At 44.4% G+C, this 16,640-nt stretch overlaps 1 protein-coding gene across 6 annotated transcripts in view; it reads left to right on the top strand.

Annotated features, from left to right (window-relative positions):
* Window positions 1–15,805, top strand: part of spg21 (SPG21 abhydrolase domain containing, maspardin) — a 170,912-nt gene extending 155,107 nt beyond the window's left edge. For all 6 annotated transcript variants that reach the window (XM_068017659.1, XM_068017654.1, XM_068017655.1 and 3 more), the window contains one exon: window positions 15,152–15,805. In XM_068017659.1, coding sequence (XP_067873760.1) covers window positions 15,152–15,271 — 120 coding nt within the window. In that variant the 3' untranslated portion in view covers window positions 15,272–15,805. The remainder of the gene's footprint in view (window positions 1–15,151) is intronic.
* Window positions 15,806–16,640: the final 835 nt, after the last annotated feature.

Genomic DNA, 16,640 nt, shown 5'->3' with positions numbered 1-16,640 from the left:
CATTGACCAGAAACTTAACTGGACCAGCCACATAAAGAGTGGCTACAAGAACAGGTCTTTATCTGCAGTGAATGAATCACCACCTGACTTGTCCCAAAGCCTTTTATTCATATATAAGGAGCAAGAGGGTAACTAGAGAAAGGATTGGCCCACTCAAGGACAAAGGAGGAAAATTATGCGTGGAGTCAGAGAAAATGGGTGAGATTCTAAACGAGTACTTTGCATCGGTATTCACTGAGGAGAGGGACATGACGGATGTTGAGGTTAGGGACAGATGTTTGATTACTCTAGGTCAAGTCGGCATAAGGAGGGAGGAAATGTTGGGTATTCTAAAAGACATTAAGGTGGACAAGTCCCCAGGTCCGGATGGGATCTATCCCAGGTTACTGAGGGAAGCGAGAGAGGAAATAGCTGGGGCCTTAACAGATATCTTTGCAGCATCCTTAAACACGGGTGAGGTCCCGGAGGACTGGAGAATTGCTAATGTTGTCCCCTTGTTTAAGAAGGGTAGCAGGGATAATCCAGGTAATTATAGACCGGTGAGCCTGATGTCAGTGGTAGGGAAGCTGCTGGAGAAGATACTGAGGGATAGGATCTATTCCCATTTTGAAGAAAATGGGCTTATCAGTGATGGGCAACATGGTTTTGTGCAGGGAAGGTCATGTCTTACCAACTTAATAGAATTCTTTGAGGAAGTGACAAAGTTGACTGATGAGGGAAGGGCTGTAGATGTCATATACATGGACTTCAGTAAGGCGTTTGATGAGGTTCCCCATGGTAGGTTGATGGAGAAAGTGAAGTCGCATGGGATCCAGGGTGTACTAGCTAGATGGATAAAGAACTGGCTGGGCAACAGGAGACAGAGAGTAGCAGTGGAAGGGAGTTTCTCAAAATGGAGACGTGTGACCAGTGATGTTCCACAGGGATCTGTGCTGGGACCACTGTTGTTTGTGATATACATAAATGATTTGGAGGAAAGTATAGGTGGTCTGATTAGCAAGTTTGCAGACGACACTAAGATTGGTGGAGTAGCAGATAGTGAAGGGGACTGTCAGAGAATACAGCAGAATATAGATAGATTGGAGATTTGGGCAGAGAAATGGCAGATGGAGTTCAATCTGGGCAAATGTGAGGTGATGCATTTTGGAAGATCCAATTCAAGAGTGAACTATACAATAAATGGAAAAGTCCTGGGGAAAACTGATGTACAGAGAGATTTGGGTGTTCAGGTCCATTGTTCCCTGAAGGTGGTAACGCAGGTCAATAGAGTGGTCAAGATGGCATACGGCATGCTTTCCTTCATCGGACGGGGTATTGAGTACAAGAGTTGGCAGGTCATGTTACAGTTGTATAAGACTTTGGTTCGGCCACATTTGGAATACTGCGTGCAGTTCTGGTCGCCACATTACCAAAATGATGTGGATGCTTTGGAGAGGGTGCAAAAGAGGTTCACCAGGATGTTGCCTGGTATGGAGGGCGCTAGCTATGAAGAGAGGTTGTGTAGATTAGGATTATTTTCATTAGAAAGACGGAGGTTGAGGGGGGACCTGATTGAGGTGTACAAAATCATGAGAGGTATAGACAGGGTGGATAGCAAGAAGCTTTTTCCCCAGAGTGGGGGATTCAATTACTTGGGGTCACGAGTTCAAAGTGAGAGGGGAAAAGATTAGGGGGGATATACGTGGAAAGTTCTTTACGCAGAGGGTGGTGGGTGCCTGGAACACGTGGTAGACACGGGCACGATAGCGTCTTTTAAGATGTATCTGGACAGACCCTTAGAAAATAGGCGACAGGTTTAGATAGAGGATCTGGATCGGTGTAGGCTTGGAGGGCCAAAGGGCCTGTTCCTGTGCTGTAATTTTCTTTGCTCTTTGTCAAAACGTGTCCACCCACAAGGTATAAGTCAGGTGTGTGATGGAATATTCTCCATTTGCTTGGCATCTCCGATTTTTATTAATTTAATTTAAATTCCACCAGCTGCTATGGTGGGATTTGAACCTGCGTTCCCAGGGCATTAGCCTGGGTCCCTAGATTACTAGCTTAGTGACAATACCACTACGCCATCAACTCCCCCATATATCATATTACTCCCCCAAGTGTATCTTGGACTGTTACGATTTGTGAAATTGGTTTTAGAACGCAGTTTCAACAAAATGCACTTGTGTTTTGCACCTTTGATCCAGAAACAGAAGTGTAGGACATTGTTGTTCAATTGTGCGATTGTCTTCATGCTTACCATTTCTGAGAATCTCTGGCATGCAATATTCTTTAGATAGGAAATGCTTCACCAAGCATTGGAGGTTCTACACCATTGTGGTTCTGGAATCAATATCCCTGCTCCCTCAAAAATTAATCATCTCCTGACTCTCCAAAGCCTTTCCTCCATCTATAAAGCATAAGTCAGGAGTGATATGGAATACTCTCCACTTGTCTGGATGAGTGCAACTCCAACAGCATTTAACAGTCTTTTATTTAAATGCTGCTGAGATTTTCTATTTCACCAACTGGCAATCTGTCCCTCCATTCCATGCCCGAGAATAAAGGTTGCCTACATTTCCCATTTTCATTTCTTGTTCAAATGAATATATAATGGGTCATATGGGGAGTAAGGGGCGCACAGAGAGGAGACTTGGCTTGAGTGAAACATAGTCAGAGTGTGAAGGTGGCAATTTGATTCATGTGGGAATTCAGTGCAGAGGGGGAAAGAGGTGCTCCTTTTTCAGCCTCCAGTAGCTGTAGAAGATGCAAGTTTCCCAGAAATAGAGGGACACCTTGAGACAGCGGCAAGAGTTTTAAGAGCCAGGTTGGGTTCAGAGCATTCCAAAGAAAATTTCTATGTGACATTACAGCAAAGAAGGTAAGTGATTGGTTGGTGAACATTTTCTCTTTCTCTAAACTGAGAAATTTTAATTGGGGTTAGTATAACATTAATTGAAATAATACTGAGTCTTCTGAGACTCAGGAAATTTATTCACAAAGTTTTATTGGTATAATGGCTTTCTAGCAGTAGTAAAGCTTATTAGTGGGGCTTGAAAGTAGTGGGTTTTATTAATTACAAATTAACTAAGAAAAATAAATTAACACACAATAAAGATGGCAGGGCTGCTGAAGTATGTGGGAGCTGGCGGACGCCAATGTGACCCAAGGCAAACACATCTGCAGTAAGTGTACGCAGCTCGAGGAGCTTCGGCTCAGACTCAATGAGCTGGAGGCCGAGCTACAGACACTGCAATGCATCAAGGAGGGGGAAAGTTACCTGGACGCTTTGTGCCAGAAGGCAGTCACATCCCTTAGGATAAAGTCTTTGGATTTGGTCAGTGCTCAGGGTGGAACTGCAAGTGAGGCAGGTAAGGAGATCGAGAAGGCAGAAGTGGAAGAGGCTCAGCCCTTGCAATTGTCCAACAGATTGTGGTTCTTTCAGCTTGTTTGGATGAGAGCAAGGGCTGCAGGGTGGATGAGCAAACTGACCATGGCACCATGGTACAGGCAGCTATTCAAGCAGGGGGAAGTAAATAGGAATATAGTGGTAGTAGGAGATAGACACAGTTCTCTGCGGCGAAGAGTGAGAATCCAGAAGGCTTCTGTTGCCTGCCCAGTGCCAGGGTTCGGGACATCTTGGGGCTGGAGAGGACCCTGCTGAGAGAGGGGGGATCCAGTTGTCGTGGTCCAGGTGGTACCAATGACATAGGTAGAACGAGGGAAGAGGTTCTGCATAGGGAGTATGAACAGCTTGGGGCTAAATTAAAAAGCAGAACCTGAAAGGTAAAAATCTCTATTATTACCTGAGCCACGAGAAAATTGGAATAGGGTAAATGAGATTAGAGAGTTAAATATGTGGCTCAAAAATTGGTGTGGGAGAAAAGGGTTTTGATTCATGGGGCACTGGCACCAGTACTGGGAAAAGTGACAGCTGTACTGTTGAGACAGTCTTCACCTGAACCATGCTGGGATCAATGTTCTGGTGAGTCGTATAACTAGGGCAGTAGAGAGGGCTTTAAACTAAATAGTGGTGGTGAGGGATCAAGTGAGGGAAGATGTGATAATTTAAAGAGAGAGCAAAGTAGCAATAAGGGAATTGATAATCTGGGTGTGGCAGGAAGGGACAGTGTACAGACCTAAAAGTGTGCCAGCAGGTAAGGCTAGAGCTTGTGAAAATAATAAAAAGATAGACTTAAAGGTGCTGTATCTGAATGCACTTGCAATAAAGTGGATGAGTTAACAGCACAAATAGAAGTAAACAGGGATGACCTAATTGCCATTATGGAGACCTGGCTGCAGGGTGACCAAGGCTGGGAACTAAATGTTCAAGGATATTCATTATTTAGGAAGGATAGGCAAAAAGGAAAAGGAGGTATGGTAGTGCTGTTAATAAAGGATGAGACCAGTACATTAGTGTGAGAGGACCTTAGATTGAAGGATCAAGGTGTAGAAACAGTTTGGGTAGCGTTAAGAAACAGCAAGGGCAACAAACATTGTTAGGAGTTGTTTATAGGCCACCAAACAGTATTGGCAATGTAGGGCACTGTATAACTAAGGAAATTAGAGATGCATATAACAACGGTCATACAGTAATCCTGGGGGACTTCATTCTACATATAAACTGGGTAAACCGAATTAAATTAATTAATTAATTCCTAAGCTGTGGAGGACGAATTCCTGGAATGCATACGAGATGGTTTTCTAGAACAATTTGTTGAGGAACCAAATAGAAAACAGGCTATTTTAGATTTGGTATTGTGCAATGAGATAGGGCTAATTAATAACCTTATTGTGAAGGGGCCTCTAGGGAAGAGTGACCACAATATAATAGAATTTTGCTTTAAGTTTGAAAGTGATGTCGTTCAATCCAAAACTAGTGTCTAAACAAAGGAAAGTACTCAGGTGTGAGGGGCAAGTTAGCTGTGGTAGATTGGGAAACTACATTTAAAGATATAATAGTAGACAGGCAATGGCTAATGTTTAAAGAAATAATACACTTCCCTGCAAGTGGCAACACAGGTAGACAGGGTGGTGAAGGCATATGGCGTGCTTGCCTTCATCGGCTGAGGCATTGAGTACAAGAGTTGGGATGTCATGTTACGGTTGTACATAACGTTGGTTAGGCTGCATTTGGAGTACTGTGTGCAGTTCTGGTCGTCGCACTACAGGAAAGATGTGATTAAGCTAGAGAGGGTGCAGAAAAGATTCACAAGGATGTTGTCTGGTTTAGAGGGCTTGAGTTATAAAGAGAGATTGGATAGGCTGGGTCTGTTTTCCCTGGAGTGAAGGAGGCTGAGAGGGGACTTGATAGAGGTATATAAAATTATGAGAGGCATGGATCGGGTAGACAGCCAGAGTCTGTTTCCCATGGTAGGGTTGAGTAAAACTAGAGGGCATAGATTTAAGGTGAGAGGGAGGGGGATCAAAGGGGTAAATATTTCACACAAAGAATAGTGGGTATCTGGAATGAGCTGTCCGAGGAGGTGGTAGAGGCAGGAACAATAGCGACATTTAAGAGGCATCTGGACAGGTGCTTGAATGAGCAAGGCATAGAGGGATATGGAATTAATGTAGGCAGGTGGGATTAGTATAGATGGGTATTATGGTCGGCATGGACGCGGTGGGCCGAAGGGCCTGTTTCTATACTGTACGACACTATGGTTTACAACAAATTTACCTTCCTTTGAGGCACAAACCCAGTAGGAAAGATGATCCAACCATGGCTAACAAGAGAAGGTAAAGATTGTATCAGATTAAAGGCTTATAAAGTTGCCAAAAAAGTAGTAAGCCTGAGGATCTGGAGCCTTATAGAATTCAGCAAAGGAGGACCAAGAAACTAATAAAGAAAGAGAGATTGAATATGAAAGTAAACTAGTGAGAAACATAAAAATAGACTGTAATAACTTCTTTAGATATGTAAAAAAGCAAAAGATTAGCAAAGACAAATGTGGGCACATGACAGGCAGACATAGGGGAATTTATAATGGGAAATAAGGAAATATTAGAGAAATTAAGAAAATACTTTGTCTTCATGGAGGAAGATACAAAAAAGCTCTCAAATACTGAAGAACCAAGGGACTAGTACAAATGAACTGAAAGAAATTAGTATTCGTAAAAATGTGGTACTGGAGAAATTAATGGGGCTGAAAGTTGGTAAATCACCTGGACCAGATGGCCTTTTTCCCCAAAGTGTTGAGAGGTGACCGTAGAGATAGTGGATGCGTTGTTGATCATCTTCCAAAATTCTATAGATTCTGCAACAGTTCCTGGAGATTGGAAGGTAGCAAAAGTAACTCCGCTATTTAAGAAAGGAAGGAGAGAGAAAATGGGGAACTACAGACCTGTTGGCCTGACATTAATAGTCAGGCAAATGCTGGAATCTATCAGAAAGGATGTTGCAACTGGATACTTAGAAAATAATGGTAGGATTGGGCAGAGTCAACATGGATTTATGAAAGGGAAATGATGTTTCACAAACCTGTTAGGGTTTTTTGGGGATGTAACTAGCAGAATAGATAAGTGATAACCAATGGATGTAGTGTATTTAGATTTTCAGAAGGCTTTCGATAAGGTCCTGTACAGGAGGTTAGTAAGCAAAATTAGAGCATGTGGGATTGGGGGTAATATACTGGCATGGATTGAGAATTGGTTAACAAACAGAAAACAGAGTAAGAATAAACAGGTCAATCTCAAGTTGGCAGGCTGACTGCAAGGATCAGTGCTTGGGGCCCAGCTAGTCACAGTCTATATCAATGATTTGCATGTGGGGACCAAATGTTTCCAGGTTTGCTGAGGAGACAAAACTAGGTGGAAATGTGAGTTGTGAGGAGAATGCAGAGAGGCTTCGAGGGGATTTAGGCAGGCTAAGTGTGCAAGAACATGGCAGATGGAATATAATGTAGAAAGATGTAAAGTTATCCAGTTTGGTAGGCAAACAGAAATGCAGAGTATTTCTCAAATGGTGAGAAATTGTGAAGTGTTATTGTCCAAAGGGACCTGCGTGTCTTTGTTCATAAGTCACTGAAAACTAACATGCAGATTCAGCAAGCAATTAGGAAGGCAAATGGTATGTTGGCCTTTATTGCAAGAGGATTTAAGTACGGGAGTGAAGAAGTCTTGCTGCAATTGTATATAGCCTTGGTGAGAATGCTGTTCCCACCACGGCGGGAGCAACGCACTGTCAATTCAGTCCCATCACTTCACAGGTTGCAGCATAATAAGCTTTCACACCCAATCAGAAAACAGCCAAATTAAACACTCCAGTAACCCCCCTGAATAAAGCAGACCAAAGCATGTATCTTCAGACAACTAATTAACTATTTATTAAAAAAACTAAATCATAAGCACTATTAAGATCAACCTATGTCGAAAGACCTTAAAACTAATAATTTTAACCTAACTCCCACATTCACATACAAACTCAAAAAAACTAACGAAAAGAAAAACTAAGTTTTTGTAGATTATGTTCCTGACGGATGAGGTCTTCAAACGTGAAAAATAATCAAAGGTCACCTTGAAGTCTTCACGTGGATTTGATGAAAGTAGTCCTTCAGTAGATAGGCATTCAACTCTTCGGCTGCAGCAAGCATTAACATAGAACATAGAACATACAGCACAGAACAGGCCCTTCGGCCCACAATGTTGTGCCGATCCTTTGTCCTCTGTCAAGGACAATTTAATCTATACCCCATCATTCTCCTTTATCCATATACCTATCCAAAAGCCTTTTGAAAGTCCCTAAAGTTTGACTCAACAACTTCCCCGGGCAAGGCATTCCATGCCTCGACCACTCTCTGGGTAAAGAACCTTCCCCTGACATCCCCCTTATATCTCCCACCCTTCACCTTAAATTTATGACCCCTTGTAACGCTTTGCTCCACCCGGGGAAAAAGTTTCTGACTGTCTACCCTATCTATTCCCCTGATCATCTTATAAACCTCTATCATGTCACCCCTCATCCTTCTCCTTTCTAATGAGAAGAGGCCTAGAATGTTCAGCCTTTCCTCGTAAGACTTATTCTCCATTCCAGGCAACATCCTGGTAAATCTCCTCTGCACCCTCTCCAAGGCTTCCACATCCTTCCTAAAATGAGGCGACCAGAACTGCACACAGTACTCCAAATGAGGCCTTACCAAGGTCCTGTACAGCTGCATCATCACCTCACGGCTCTTAAATTCAATCCCTCTGCTAATGAACGCTAACACCCCATATGCCTTCTTCACAGCCCTATCCACTTGAGTTGCAACTTTCAATGATCTATGCACATAGACCCCAAGGTCTCTCTGCTCCTCCACATGCCCAAGAACCCTACCGTTAACCCAGTATTTTGCATTCATGTTTGTCCTTCCAAAATGGACGACCTCACACTTTTCAGGGTTAAACTCCATCTGCCACTTTTCAGCCCAGCACTGCAACCTATCCAAGTCCCTTTGCAGACGACAATAGCCCTCCTCGGTATCCACAACTCCACCAACCTTTGTATCATCTGCAAATTTACTGACCCACCCTTCGACTTCCTCATCCAAGTCGTTAATAAAAATCACAAACAGGAGAGGACCCAGAACTGATCCCTGCGGCACGCCACTGGTAACTGGGCTCCAGGCTGAGTATTTACCATCTAAGACCACTCTCTGCCTTCTATCAGTTAGCCAATTCTTAATCCAACTGGCCACATTCCCCACTATCCCATGCCTCCTGACTTTCTCCATAAGTCTACCATGGGGGACCTTATCAAATGCCTTACTAAAATCCATGTACACCACATCCACTGGTTTACCCTCATCCACTTGCTTGGTCACCTGCTCAAAGAATTCAATCAGGCTTGTGAGGCAAGACCTACCCCTCACAAAACCGTGCTGACTGTCCCGAATCAAGCAGTGTCTTTCCAGATGCTCAGAAATCCTATCCCTCAGCACCTTTTCCATCAACTTGCCTACCACCGAAGTAAGACTAACTGGCCTGTAATTCCCAGGGTTGTTCCTATTCCCTTTCTTGAACAGGGGCACAACATTTGCCACCCTCCAATCACCTGGTACCACCCCCGTCAGCAGAGAAGATGAAAAGATCATTGCCAGCGGCTCTGCAATTTCATCCCTTGCTTCCCATAACATCCTTGGATATACCCCGTCAGGCCCGGGAGACTTGTCTATCTTCAAGTTATTCAAAAACCCCAACACATCTTCCCTCCTAACGAGCACTTCCTCGAGCTTACCAGTCTGCTTCCCACCGTCCTCTTCAGTAATACACCCCTTCTCATTCGTAAATACCGAAGAGAAGTACTCATTCAAAACCTCACTTATCTCTTCCGGCTCAACACACAGTCTCCCGCTATTGTCCTTGACCGGACCTACGGTCCCCCTAGTCATCCTCATATTTCTGACATACGCGTAAAAGGCCTTGGGGTTTTCTTTTATCCTACCCGCCAAGCATTTTTCATGCCCTCTCTTAGCTCTCCTAATCCCTTTCTTCAGATCCTTCCTGGCCATCTTGTATCCCTCCAGAGCTATGCCTGTGCCCTTTTTCCTCAACTTTATATACGCATCCTTCTTCTTCCTAACAAGACTCTCAACCTCTCTTGTCAACCACGGTTCCCTCACATGACCATCCCTTCCCTGTCTGACAGGGACATGCTTATCAATGGCCCCTACTATCTGCTCCTTGAAAAAGTTCCACATTTCGACCGTGCCCTTCCCTGCCAGCATATGCTCCCAACTTATGCTCCTCAGTTCCTGCCTGACAGCATCATATCTACCCTTCCCCCAATTGTAAACCTTGCCCTGTTGCACATACCTATCCCTCTCCATTACCACAGTGAATGCTACAGAATTGTGATCACTATCTCCAAAGTGCTCGCCCACCAACAGCTCTATCACTTGCCCTGGTTCATTACCTAGTACCAAATCCAATATTGCCTCCCCTCTGGTCGGGCAGTCTACATACATTAAACAGTTCTTTGAACGATGAACAAAGAACAGTACAGCACAGGAACAGGCCATTTGGTCCTCCAAGCCGGCGCCGATCTTGAGGCCTGCCTAAACTAAAACTTTATGCACTTCCGGGGCCCATATCCCTCTATTCCCATCCAATTCATGTATTTGTCAAGATGCCTCTTAAACGTTGCTATCGTACCTGCTTCCACCAGCTCCCCCGGCAATAAGTTCCAGGCACTCACCACCCTCTGTGTAAAGAACTTGCCTCGCACATCCCCTCTAAACTTTGCCCCTCTCACCTTGAACCTATGTCCCCTAGTAACTGACTCTTCCACCCTGGGAAAAAGCTTCTGACTATCCACTCTGTCCATGCCGCTCATAACTTTGTAAACCTCTATCATGTCGCCCCTCCACCTCCGTCGCTCCAGTGAAAACAATCCGAGTCTATCCAACCTCTCTTCATAGCTAATGCCCTCCAGACCAGGCAACATCCTGGCAAACCTCTTCTGTACCCTCTCCAAAGCCTCCACGTCCTTCTGGTAATGTGGCGACCAAAATTGCACGCAATATTCTAAGTGTGGCCGAACTAAAGTTCTGTACAGCTGCAGCATGACTTGCCAATTTTTATACTCTCTGCCCCGACCGATGAAGGCAAGCATGCCGTATGCCCTCTTGACCACCTTATCCACCTGCGTTGCCACTTTGTGACCTGTGGACCTGTACACCCAGATCTCTCTGCCTGTCAAAACTCCTAAGGGTTCTGCCATTTACTGTATACCTTCCACCTGCATTAGACCTTCCATTATGCATTACCTCACATTTGTCTGGATTAAACTCCATCTGCCATTTCTCCGCCCAAGTCTCCAACCGATCTATATCCTGCTGTATCCTCTGACAATCCTCATCCAACCTTTGTGTCGTCCGCAAACTTACTAATCAGACCAGCTACATTTTCCTCCAAATCATTTATATATACTACAAACAGCAAAGGTCCCACTGATTCCTGCGGAACACCACTTGTCACATCCCTCCATTCAGAAAAGCACCCTTCCACTGCTACCTTCTGTCTTCCATGACTGAGCCAGTTCTGTATCCATCTTTCCAGCACCCCTGATCCCTTGTGACTTCTCCTTTTGCACCAGTCTGCCATGAGGGACTTTGTCAAAGGCTTTACTGAAGTCCATATAGATAATATCCACTGCCCTTCCTTCATCAATCATCTTTGTCACTTCCTCAAAAAACTCAATCAAGTCGTGAGACACGACCTCCCCTTCACAAAACCATGCTTCCTCTCGCTAATAAGTCTATTTGTTTCCAAATGGGAGTAAATCCTGTCCTGAAGAATCCTCTCTAATAATTTCCCTACCACTGACGTAAGGCTCACCGGCCTATAATTTCCTGGATTATCCTTGCTACCCTTCTTAAACAAAGGAACAACATTGGCTATTCTCCAGTCCTTTGGGACCTCACCTGCAGCCAATGAGGATGCAAAGATTTCTGTCAAGGCCCCAGCAATTTCTTCCCTTGCCTCCCTCAGTATTCTGGGGTAGATCCCATCAGGCCCTGGGGACTTATCTACCTTAATGCTTTGCAAAACACTCAACACCTCCTCCTTTTTGATGACTGAGACTATCTACACTCCATTCCCTAGGCTCATCATCCACCAAGTCATTCTCCTTGGTGAATTCTGATGCAAAGTACTCATTTAGTACCTCGCCCATTTTCTCTGGCTCCACATAGATTCCCTTCCCTGTCCTTGAGTGGGCCAGCCCTTTCCCTGGTTACCCTCTTGCTCTTTATATACGTATAAAAAGCTTGGGATTTTCCTTAATCCTGTTTGCCAATGACTTTTCATGACCCCTTTTAGCCCTCCTGACTCCTTGCTTAAGTTCCTCCCTATTTTCTTCATATTCCTCAAGGGCTTCATCTGTTCCTAGCCTTCCAGCCCTTACGAATGCTTTCTTTTTCTTTTTGACGAGGCTCACAATGTCCCTCGTTATCCAAGGTTCCCGAAACTTGTCAAACTTATCCTTCTTCACAGGAACATGATGGTCCTGGATTCTAATCAACTGACATTTGAAAGACTCCCACATGTCAGATGTTGATTTATCCTCAAATAGCCGCCCCTAATCTAAATTCTTCAGTTACTGCCTAATATTGTTATAATTAGCCTTCCCCCAATTTAGCACCTTCACCCGAGGACTACTCTTATCCTTATTCACAAGCACCTTAAAACTTATGGAATTATGGTCACTGTTCCCGAAATGCTCCCCTACTGAAACTTCAACCACCTGGCTGGGCTCATTCCCCAATACCAGGTCCAGTACTGCCCCATCCCTAGTTGGACTATCTACGTATTGTTTAAAGAAGCCCTCCTGGATGCTCCTTACAAATTCTGCCCCATCGAAGCCCCTAGCACTAAGTGAGTCCCAGTCAATATAGGGGAAGTTAAATTCACCTACCACTACAACCCTGTTACCTTTACATCTTTCCAAAATCTGTCTACATATCTTCTCCTCTACCTCCCGCTGGCTGTTGGGAGGCCTGTAGTAAACCCCCAACATTGTGACTGCACCTTTCCTATTCCTGAGCTCCACCCATATTGCCTTGCTGTATGACCCCTCTGAGCTGTCGTCCTGCAGTACAGCTGTGATATTCTCCTTAACCAGTAATGCAACTCTCCCACCCCTTTTACATCCCCTTCTATCCCGCCTGAAGCTTCTAAATCCTGGAATATTTAGCTGCCAATCCTGTCCTTCCCTCAACCAAGTCTCTGTAATAGCAACATCATAGTTCCAAGTACTAACCCAAGCTCTAAGTTCATCTGCCTTACCTGTTATACTTCTCGCATTGAAACAAATGCACTTAACGCCACCAGTCCCGCTGTGCTCCGCAACATCTCCCTGCCTGCTCTTCCTCTTAGTCTTACTGGCCTTATTTACTAGTTTCCCCTCATTTATTTCACTTGCTGTCCTACTGCTCTGGTTCCCACCCCCGTCACACTAGTTTAAACCCTCCCGAGTGACGCTAGCAAACCTCGCAGCCAGGATACTTGTGCCCCTCCAGTTTAGATGCAACCCGTCCTTCTTGTACAGGTCCCATCTGTCCCTGAAGAGATCCCAACGGTCCAGATATCTGAAACCCTCCCTTCTGCACCAGCTGTTCAGCCACGTGTTTAGCTGCACTATCTTCCTATTTCTAGCCTCACTCGCATGTGGCACAGGGAGTAATCCCGAGATTACAACCCTAGAGGTCCTGTCCTTTAACTTTCTACCTAACTCCCGAAACTCCCCCTGCAGGACCTCGTCACTTTTCCTGCCTATGTGGTTGGTACTGATGTGTACCACAACCTCTGGCTGCTCACCCTCCCCCTTCAGAATGTCCCCTGTGCGTTCAGAGACATCCTCGACCCTGGCACCAGGGAGGCAGCATACCATCCTGGAGTCTCTTTCACGTCCACAGAAGCGCCTATCTGTGCCCCTGACTCCAGAGTCCCCTATAACTATTGCTCTTCTGCGCCTTGTCCCTCCCTGCTGAACAGTGCCAGCCTTGGTGCCACTGCTCTGGCTGCTGCTGTTTTCCCCTGATAGGCCATCCCCCCAACAGTATCCAAAATGGTATACTTGTTCGAGAGGGGGATAGCCACAGGGGATTCCTGCACTGACTGCCTGCACCTTGGGTGTAACCACTTCTCTAAAACTCCTGTCTATGACGTGTTCTGCCACCTGCATGCTCCTAAGTTCATCCAGTTGCTGCTCCAACCGATCCATGTGGTCTGTGAGGAGCTGCAACTGGGTACACTTCCTGCAGATGTAGTCATCCGGAACGCTGGAAATGTCACGGACCTCCCACATCTCACAGGTGAAGCACTTCACTGCTGTAACTGACATTTCCAGCACTGTTTAATGAATAAAAATACTTATTAAATGCTGACTAAATTGTTATAATTAACGATATGGTCCCTCGTGCTAGATCCCTACTATAAATATTAAATGCTGATTAAATACAGTAATCTCCTCCCTCTGGTTTAGTGACTCTACTTATTAATTTGTTAATTAGGGTTTTAATCAATTTTTATCAATGTTTTATTTTCAAATTCAGTACAAATTCCCTACCAGCCAATCAGGTCACAGCTTCCTGTGACATCACTTTTCAGTTTTTTTTTTACAAGATGTCAGTTTTTTATACTTACCGGTTCGGAACTCCGCCCTCCGAGTCTTCTCGGTGAATGAGCAATACAAATGGTTCCTTGAAAAAGAAGGCTTTTCTTCTTTACTTGGGGAATTAACTTGGCTTGTAGCTCCTTGTAGATCTTTTGCTGAGAGGAAATAGACAGCTTTCTTTCTCTTCAGATCACCTCACAGGAAAGTCTCTCAGAAGTAACTGGTTCGCCACACAGCCAAGTGGAAACATCACCATGTGACCTCTCTACCCTGCTGTTGCCCAGGGTAATAAAAAAATGCACACTGTCTCCAGAACATTCTCTCCCTTAAAGTTGCACTGTTTTTAACAAAGTCTTAAAGGCACACATACTGTTTTTAATCTGAAGAGAAAAATCATTACAGGTCCACGACTCTGCACCTGGAGTATTGTGTACAGTTTTGGTTTCTTTACCTAAGGAAGGGTTTACTTGCCATAGAGGTAGTGCGATGAAGATTCACCAGACTGATTCCTGGGATGGCGGGATTGTCCTTTGAGGAGAGATTAAGGAAGCTGGGCCTGTATTCTCCAGAGTTCAGAAAAATGAGAGGTGATCTCATTGAAGCATACAGAATTCTTCCAGGGCTCGACAAGATTGATGCAGGAAGAATGTTGCCCCTGTGCTCTGACAGAATCAGGGCACACAGTCTCAAAATTAAGAGGTCGGCCATTTAAGACTAAGATGAAGAGGAAATTCTTCACTCAGTGGTAAATCTGTGGAATTCTTTACCCAGAGGGCTGTTGAAGCTTGGTCATTATGTTCAAATGTCATTGTGGTAGATCATCAGCTATGATCTAGTTGAATGGTGGAGCTGGCTTGTGGGCTGAATGGCCTGCTCATATTTTCTATGTTCCTATGGGAATTCACAACTGTTTAAATGCGTGACCGGTAGTCGTCTTTCTAATCATATTTAGGTTTAATTTCGTTATACACTAAGTTTTTGCTTGTTGGTTTGTTGTAAGCTGCAGGAACTTAGCTCAGTAAAGACAACGCATCAGGATGTTTAACTTCAGCTTGTATAATGTTTAGCCTTTATTTTCAGATCCACCTGCGTCAGTTCCATGGCACTCGATATGCTGCAATTGACCCAGCAATGGTGAGTGCTGAAGAGCTTGAGGTGCACAAAGCAAGGGTTGAAAATGGGAATGAAGAAGAGCTGTGACTTTCTCCCTTGAAGAAAGGAGTAATTTTCCACATGAAGGCACTGAACCATGAACTTTGCGGGGGTTTTTTTAAGAAAGTGTCAGCAGTGCCTTTTTTAAAGGTTTCTTTGTGGCACAGAAGATGAGATGTCGGTTTGATTATTTTTGTTCTTTAATTCTAATGAATTTAGTCCCCAGAAAGTATTTACCAGCCCTGCTTTGTGGGCAGTTTTAGACAATCTGCTATCTAATTAGAGCTATGCAATCCAAGCCATAGGTAAATAACCAACTCTGCAAGTACAAAGTCTCCTTGCATCGACCCTTTATATCAGTTTCATTTTGTTCAAGCCCATTTTATTTTAATTCACTCTTTGATATGACAGAAGACCAATTAAATGTTGCAGATGTGACTGCCTGTGGTCCAATCAGCTTATGGTTCCTTGATGCTGAAATATATTTTAGTTGGTTACCTGAAATAATAATGTTGGGCTTTTTGTTTTTGTACTTTTGCCTGATTTGACCACCAACAAATATTTAATAAAAAGTTGCAATAATTTGTTTTGAACTTCCTATGAATGATCTAAATTCACACATACATTGTAAGATCGTTAACCTGTGATTTTCATTTGTTAATGAATCTGTTTGCAGTTCCTGCAGGTATAAAGCCCAGATTTCGAAAACTTGCTGTGTGTTCAACATTGATTACTGTCAAGATTATGGTTTAAAGTGTAAATACTCTGCTGTCATGCTGTTTGGTGTGGTGTTGCAGTCCACTTTTCGGGCAATGAAATGAGAATCAACGATTCTCGGAAGACCGCCAACATTAACAACGAGCTCAGTAGACTCAATGTGGACATTGCAGCACTTCAGGAGACACGCCTCCCTGCGAGCGGATCTGTAAGAGAGCAAGACTACACCTTCTGGCAGGGTAGGGATCCTGAGAAACCAAGACAACATGGAGTGGGCTTTGCCATCAGAAACTCTTTGCTCAGCATGATAGAGCCACCTTTAAATGGCTCAGAACGCATACCGTCCATCCGATTGCTCACCGCCTCTAGTCCAGTACACCTACTCAGCATCTATGCTCCAACACACTGCTCCCCACCTGAAGCTAAAGACCAGTTGTATGAGGAACTCCATAATATCATTAGTAGCATCCCCAATACCGAACACCTATTCCTGCTGGGGGACTTTAATGCCAGGGTTGGGGCCGACCATGACTCATGGCCCTCCTGCCTAGGGCGCTATGGCATTGGAAGGATGAATGAGAATGGACAGAGACTGCTTGAGTTGTGTACCTCCCACAACCTCTGCATCACCAACTCGTTCTTTCATACTAAACCCTGTCACCAGATTTCTTGGAGGCACCCAAGATCACGTCGTTGGCAC

Source organism: Heterodontus francisci, chromosome 38 (genome assembly GCF_036365525.1).
Source record: "Heterodontus francisci isolate sHetFra1 chromosome 38, sHetFra1.hap1, whole genome shotgun sequence".
Classification (NCBI taxonomy): domain Eukaryota; kingdom Metazoa; phylum Chordata; class Chondrichthyes; order Heterodontiformes; family Heterodontidae; genus Heterodontus; species Heterodontus francisci.
This window is presented reverse-complemented; position numbering and strand designations above follow the sequence as displayed.